Raw genomic sequence first — 7,000 nt, 5'->3', positions numbered from 1 at the left:
CACCAAAGCTGCACCTAACCCATCTCCATACACTTGCTAAATTCGTCACCAAATTTTCCACGAGTTTTTAAAGTAAATCAAATGAATATGAAAGCACAAAACCAAAAGCAAATCAAGAAGAGCAAAAGTCATATCTAACCAACCAGGATAAACGACCTCCCGAACACAACTCACTCAGCCGAGCCCCGCCCCTTCGCGGCCAGCCCCGCCCCTTCGCGGCCAGCCCCGCCTCCCCTCAGCAGGCCCCGCCTCTCCCCTTTCAGTCAGGCTCCGCTCCTTCCCCCACCAGACCGCGCCTGTTCCTCTGCCGCGCCTTTTGGGCGGGCCACTTCCCTCCCCGATAGTCCCCGCCTACCCAAGCCAGACCCCGCCCCTCCCCGGCGGACCCCGCCCCTTGGTTCTCGGCATTCCCTCAGGAAGGCTCCCGCTGTCTGCGTGGGTCTGGGCGCGGCGCGGGCCGGGCATGCGCAGAGCGTGAGGGCGCGGTTGCCGTGGCAGCGCCGGCCGAGGGGAGGGCGACCGGCGGGCTGAGGCGGCGGCGGGGACACCGAGAGCCCGCGGCCAGCCGGAGGCGGCGCCGGGCAGGCCTGAGCGGCGGGGCGCGGCGCCCGGCCCGTGGGGATGCGGGACCGGCTGCCGGACCTGACGGCGGTGAGCCGCGGGCGGGCGAGCTGGAGTGTAGCGGTTCGGGCCGGGAGCCCTGGAGGCACGAGGATGGGCGGGGGCGGGGAGGTGCAGGGCTGGGCTGGGGGCTCAGGGTGCGGGGTCACAGGGTGAGCGGGGAAGGGGAGTCCAGGTCCCGGGGCTCAGGCCGGGCGGGGCGGCCTCTGTGCGGGGTTGGAGGGGGCGCACGGCTTCCCCAGCCCGCAGCACCACCGTCCCACCATCTCCCTAACGCCCCGAAGGCACTCTTCTGCCCTCGCTTCTGCACTGGGCGTTGGGGCAGGGAATAGCTTTTGAGCCGGCGTCTCGGGGCCCGGCGGGGCCTCGAACCTCCTTTTCTGAGCTGGGCTCTGCTGCTTCTTCAGGTGACTTCCTTCCCTAGAGGCGGTCCATTCCTTCGCCCGGTTTAAATCCTTGCAGAGCACTTATGACCAGAAATTATTTGTTGAATTATGGACTGTTCCATCCTAGTATGCGTCAGCTCCCTGAGAGCAGGGACTTGTCCCCTTGCTCCCTGTCTTATATCTGGGGTTTTGGGTGGGACCCCGCGCGCAGTAGGAGCTCAGTGGATAGGTGGGAACGGATGCATCTGATGCCACATGCCAGTGGGCACCTTGCCGGACTGGATGCTGGAAGGGAGCGGTGAGGCAGGTACAGAGGGGCGCCTTTTGTTTCCCCTGTAAATAGTTTGCTTTGCGTTTGTTTACTCCCAGTAAACCCCACTGGTGGAGTACATAGGTGCTCAGCAAATTACCAAAAACTTTAGTAAGAGAACAGTGTTTTGTTCCCTTAGGAAATGGAGTCGTGTTTGATGCATTCCACAGACAATACTGTGAATGAGATGATGACATTGAAACGGTAGTGGTTTATAGAATGTAGAAGAGTTGAAACATTTTAGGTGAACAGAATTAATTCTGACTTTTTTCTGGAAAAATACAAGTACTAAAATAGTGTTGAATGTTTGTATTTCGTTTCCCAGTACTCTGAACAGCCTCAGAACAGAGCAAGGCCCACTGCACTAAAGCACCCATTGAATGTAATGAATTAACTCTCTTCCTCAGCTTCTAGAATGGATCCAGCCCTGTCCCAGGCTTAGGAAGTAGAGAGAATAGTCCCTCAGATTCTTTTGGCCAGATGAGGAATCTTAGTTTAGAGAAGCAATGAATGATTCATTCTTCAGATTATGAAAATTATGCTTTTACACTCTTACCCAGAAAGTTTCTTCATAGTGATTTTTCTTTGCTTCCCTTTTTATTAATGGTTAGATATTTTGATGTTTGTGTTTACAGGTTAGCAACATGTTAAACGGCAAATTGCTGTTCTGTTATCGCACTCAATGGAGTATCGTTCCTTGTTAGAAGCTCAGGTATTTGTTAAGTGAAGAAATGAAGAATGTATTATGAAAGAATACAAATTTATGAATGTTGGAGAACAGTAGAAAATGTGTTAGTGGAATATGTGAGAAGCTTTTCTTGGCTTGTTTAGCAAAAAAAGCAAAAAACAGAGAAGGCAGTTCTTTATCACTCTTAAGTGTATGTGTATTTCAGCTCTTATGGCAACAGTGTGGGTAAGAACATGTTTTAATCTAGAATTCTAGAGGAAGAAGTGATCTTTTCTGATCCAGTACCATGTTGCTATAGATGAAGATTGAGCAGCTGTTTCTATGTCTGGAGTTGTTGAATCTTGGGCAGAAAATTTCTGAACCTCTCAAAACCTCAGTTTTCCTGTATATATAATGAGGATAATAAGATTTTTTTTGTGTACTCTTATGGAAGAAGCGCTGAATCATAGAATTATCTCCTGCGTGTGACACTCTGGGAGAGGGTGGGAGAGAGAAAAATGCTTTGTAATTACAAGTGCTATTAATATGTACTAGTTTTTAAAATGTTTTCAAGCAGTTATAAAAAGCAACCTTCTCCCTGGCATATTAACTCAAAATTGAATCTGACATACTTAAAGTTTAACTTTTAATATTTGAAAACTCATCTGAAAATTATCAGCTATCAAAGCTAATTTTTTTTTTTTTCAGGAAATGTGTCTTTTCCAGGTAGCTCTTGGAGTAGTAAAATGACCTTTCACAACCATGTTTCTAAGTGGCTGGTGTTTTTTCCTAGGCAAACGTGAATATTTAATTTTACTAGTTAAAACGCCTGTGTTGTCCACATTAACAAAATGTTCTTGATGCCTTCTAGAAGTTTCCTTTATTAGCTGTTAGTGATTCCTCCTGAGAAAAAGATTCCCACCGATAACTACTCGGAAAGGACTTAAAAGTTAGTTTGTCCAATACAGTGTGTCAAATACAGATTTAACTGCTTCTAAGCAAGAATTCTCTTTTTGAGCAGCCAGTTAGTTCATTTGGGTGTAGAAAGTTTGAGTGACTTGCCCAAGATTTCCTAAACTCTAAATCCAGAAGGATGTTTCTGGTTTTTAAAAAAATAAAAGGACCATTCATTCAGTAGATTCTGAGCACTGGATCTCTGTGAGGTTACGTGCTAAGTGCAGAGGGCACAGAAATGAACTGGGTGTGTGCTGTGGATGTGCACAGCCGGGTAAGGAAGTGTGCAGAAGCAGAAGGAAGTAGGCTTAGGAAGTAAGTCCAAGTGGGATTGCTGTCCTTCGAGATAATGACCCCAAATATATTTTGATTACCTTTTAAAAAAAGTTTGTCAGTGCAAAAGACTGTATTTATGATAGTTAAAAACAGAAAAATGGCAAATTTCAGCTGTGGGAATTTGCAGAGTAATAGACATAAACACACATACTTAGATGGTATTCATTAGTAGACATAGGAGAAGATTATATTTTTTAAGGAAAATTATATTGAAATGTAGTTGATTTACAATGTTCTGTTTCTGCTGGACAAAGTGATTCAGTTATATATATATATTTTTTCATAATCTTTTCTATTAGGGTTTTCACAGGGTATTGAATATAGTTCCCTGTCTACACAGTAGGACTTTGTTTATTGAGAAAATTACTATTTTTAATACTTGGGTTCATGGTGATGAATTGCACGTAAAATTTTTTAAAGGGCAAGAGAAGCTGCCCGCATATTTTTAAGGTTCTATTTTGGCAGCTCAGATGGGGACACAGAGTGCAGATTGTTACGTGGTAAAGATTCAGGTTCCAACTTAGAAAGTAAAAACATTTTTTTCTAAGTATGTCACTGAAATTTAAAATACTGAGAATTTCATAATACATGTGTACTTTAATATATGAATTGTCTATAATATTTGAATATGTTGAGGATTTCATGATTTACTGATTCCTGTGTCATTCTACAGACAATTGGGATCTTTGCAACCCAGATCTATAGTTTCTCTGTGTATAGGCAAGATGGATTGCATTTCCTCCTCCAGGGAATCTTCCCAACCCCAGGGATCGAACCTGTGTCGATCCGCATTGGCAGGCAGATTCTTGACCACTGCGCCTCCTGGGAAGCCCTTGATATTTCTCTGGGAACCACAATAAATACTGTTTGTATACAAAATAAAAAAGCAAAGTCTCTACATTTCCACAGGTTAATTACTTGTTTTTAATTTCAAGTCTGTTCATTCTGAATATGAGGAATGGAGAACCCAAGAGAGAACCAGTACCTCACTCTGGCAGGTCCCCTGGCCCAGTCCGCTGTTCCCACGTGCCCTCCTCTCTGGGTCCTCGTGAGCCACTCACTTTGTATGTCTCTTGCCCCCTCCCCTTTTCTGGCCCCACGTTTTCTTTTGGCCTCAGTGCAAGCACTGCTACCAGGAAGTCTTCCCTCTTGTGTCCCCAGCGATCTCCCATCTCTGCCCATCCGAACACACACGTGGTCCTGTTTTCTGCGCCCTCCCGCAGACTCTGCGCCCTTCCAGGGCAGATGGGTGCTGTCAGGTTTGCTCTGAGGGCTCAGGACTCTGCATGGAGCACCTGCTGGGTATGGTTTGAGTGCGTTTGCTTCTGAGCACGCCCATGGTTAGTTAGGAAAATGCAGATGACAATGGACTCTGTTGTCTTCAGGCTCTTTGGGTTGCAAGGGACAGAAACCCCTTCGCTAAAACAGAAAAGGGAGACTGATGCAATGGTAGAATGGGGCTTCAGACTCAACAGCGCGATGTGCTGTCAGACCTCATGAGGGGATGGAACCAGGGGCTAGCGAGCAACCAAGACTGCCTCTGTCTCCAGTCCTGCCCACTGTGCCACTTCGTGCTGTGTGTGTCTGCGTCTTTGTTTCCTGGTTTCCCTGTCCTTCTGTATGTGCTTTCTCTCCTCTCCACCCCCACCTCCATCTCATCTCTGTGCCCTTCGTTCATTCCTTTAGCTGGTCTCAACTGAGTGGCTGCTACGTGCCAGGCACTGTTTCAGGCGTAAGTTGCAGCAAGACCCTTGAAGTCCTTGCTCCCCTGAAATGTGTCCTGGCGGGAGAGGACAAGGAACAGTTAAGTCAGTGAGCAGTAACTGCTGGGGAGCATATAAAACAGTGAGTGGGTATGGGTTGGCTGCTTTGGGCTGGGTGATCAGGGGTCTTGGTCAGGGAGGTCTCTGAGCTGAGATGTGATGAGAAGGAGGAGCCAGCTGGGTATAAGCTGGGCAGGGGGCACGGCCAGCCAAGGCTCTGCTCTTAAGAACAGAAGGATGATGAGTTTGATAGTGGTGAGTGAAAATGAGAGATGAGGAAAAATCTAAACATACCTTTGAGAGGAAAAAACCAGAAGCATTTATGCAGTACAGTGTTATTTATGTAAAGTGTAAGGACCTGTAGTATTTATATAATAATAATGGAGATAAACATGAAGTGAAAATGTAAAGCATGAAACAGTAATATTCTACCTAGGGCATAAAACTATAACTGATTATATAAAAATATGGGAAAGAAATGATACTTATATCTGGCAACATGATTACCAACTGGCCAGCGGTCAGCTTTTACCTATTTTTAATTACAAGTATTCTTTTTTTTTTTAACTGAAGTAATGCAATTTTGAAAAATCACCATATTCTAGCAATAAAACTATTGCCAGCATTGGGCATATTTCAAGATAATTGTTTCCCCACAATTAGCATTTGCATGGAAGGCCCTAGTGTACATGTATATGGAGAATAACATGGAGAAAAATTCAGTATCGTATCCAACTTTGGATTCTTTTAGTTTGCAATAATTCAGCTTCTCAATGATCTCAACAGAGAGCATTCCAGTGACAGATAATTCATCTTTGTTAAATAGTTTCTAAACAGGGAAGCTCCTTACTGTCTCTTCCTCACAATACTTTTCACAGAGAGAATTGTATTTTAATATAATGCTCCTTTTAAGGAGAATTCTTTTAAAATTTAACAGAAATGGAATGTTGATATTTGGGTGCTTATCTTGCCCTTTGACACTTTGGAAATCAAGTTGGAGGCTATTCCCACTGCTCTTAGTGAATGCCACCAATCATTTTGTTATTTACGATAAGTGCACTGTTATAAACAACAGCTGTTGTACAGAGGTTACACCATCTCAGCTGGAAAGATGGAACATGGGCTTCGTGGACGTAGGGGGCGATTGTGTAGCTTAAATAGCATTGTTAGGTAGTTATTCTTTGTTTTTTTAGTGAATGGAAAAGCTAAGATAGTATTACTGGGTCTATTTTCTCATGTCTAATAGTTTTGAGAATTCTAGATGGACCTAAGAAATATAAGTAGGAAATAGGCTTTATTCCAACATAAAAAAGAAAAAATATCTTCACAACTGATTTTATATGTTTTTATCTGTTTATGACATAAGAATACCATGCCCTAATGAATAGAAATAATTTTAATAATCTCTAATCTGCAAAAATTGTGTTAAAATTGCACACAGTATCATTGTTTTGCTGATTTTTCTCTAAGGCACTGAAACATAATAGTAAAACCAGTAGCCAAAAAAAAAAAAAAAAAAAAGGAAGGAAAAAAGACAGTAGAGGAAACAGATTCCAGTCATTGGCTCCCTCTTGGTCTGCAGATAGAGAAATGAACGATTTACCAGCGAGTGAATGACTGTGAATAGAGATCACGCGTGGTGACATGTGGGTCTCAGCATCCAGGAAGAGTTGAGTTTTTTGGTGGTTGGTTGTTTATTCACTGCCTCCTGCAAGGAGAGTGGTCCATGTATAATGTAATGGTAAAAGGACTGACTTCCCTTAGGGAGAGTGTCATGTTGGACAGCGTCTCCCCTGAGCCAGAAATAACTAAGTTTCTGTCCCGGAGCAGGTGGAGTAGGGAGCTTAGGTTCTCGGCTGTGTCACGCGTGGCAGGCAGCCTGTGTGTGGGCTTTGCCACGAGATGGAGTTGTGCTGCCGGGCTGGGGGCAGGGAGCGTGCAGGTGCAGTGAGACAGTCTGTGA

At 44.7% G+C, this 7,000-nt stretch overlaps 1 protein-coding gene across 6 annotated transcripts in view; it reads left to right on the top strand.

Moving 5' to 3' along the window:
- The first annotated feature begins 421 nt into the window (after positions 1-421).
- The window catches only part of STX2 (syntaxin 2), a 76,517-nt gene continuing 69,938 nt past the window's right edge, over positions 422-7,000 (top strand). The window contains exon 1 of one of the 6 annotated variants that reach the window (XM_070386339.1): positions 422-651. In XM_070386339.1, the coding sequence (XP_070242440.1) occupies positions 622-651 (30 nt within the window). In that variant the 5' untranslated portion in view covers positions 422-621. The remainder of the gene's footprint in view (positions 652-7,000) is intronic. The other 5 variants (XM_070386340.1, XM_070386335.1, XM_070386336.1 and 2 more) reach the window with 5 other exon arrangements.

This window comes from Bos mutus, chromosome 17, assembly GCF_027580195.1.
Source record: "Bos mutus isolate GX-2022 chromosome 17, NWIPB_WYAK_1.1, whole genome shotgun sequence".
NCBI classification, from domain to species: Eukaryota; Metazoa; Chordata; class Mammalia; order Artiodactyla; family Bovidae; genus Bos; species Bos mutus.
The sequence above is the reverse complement of the archived record's forward strand: the minus strand, read 5'-3'. Positions and strand labels throughout refer to the sequence as shown.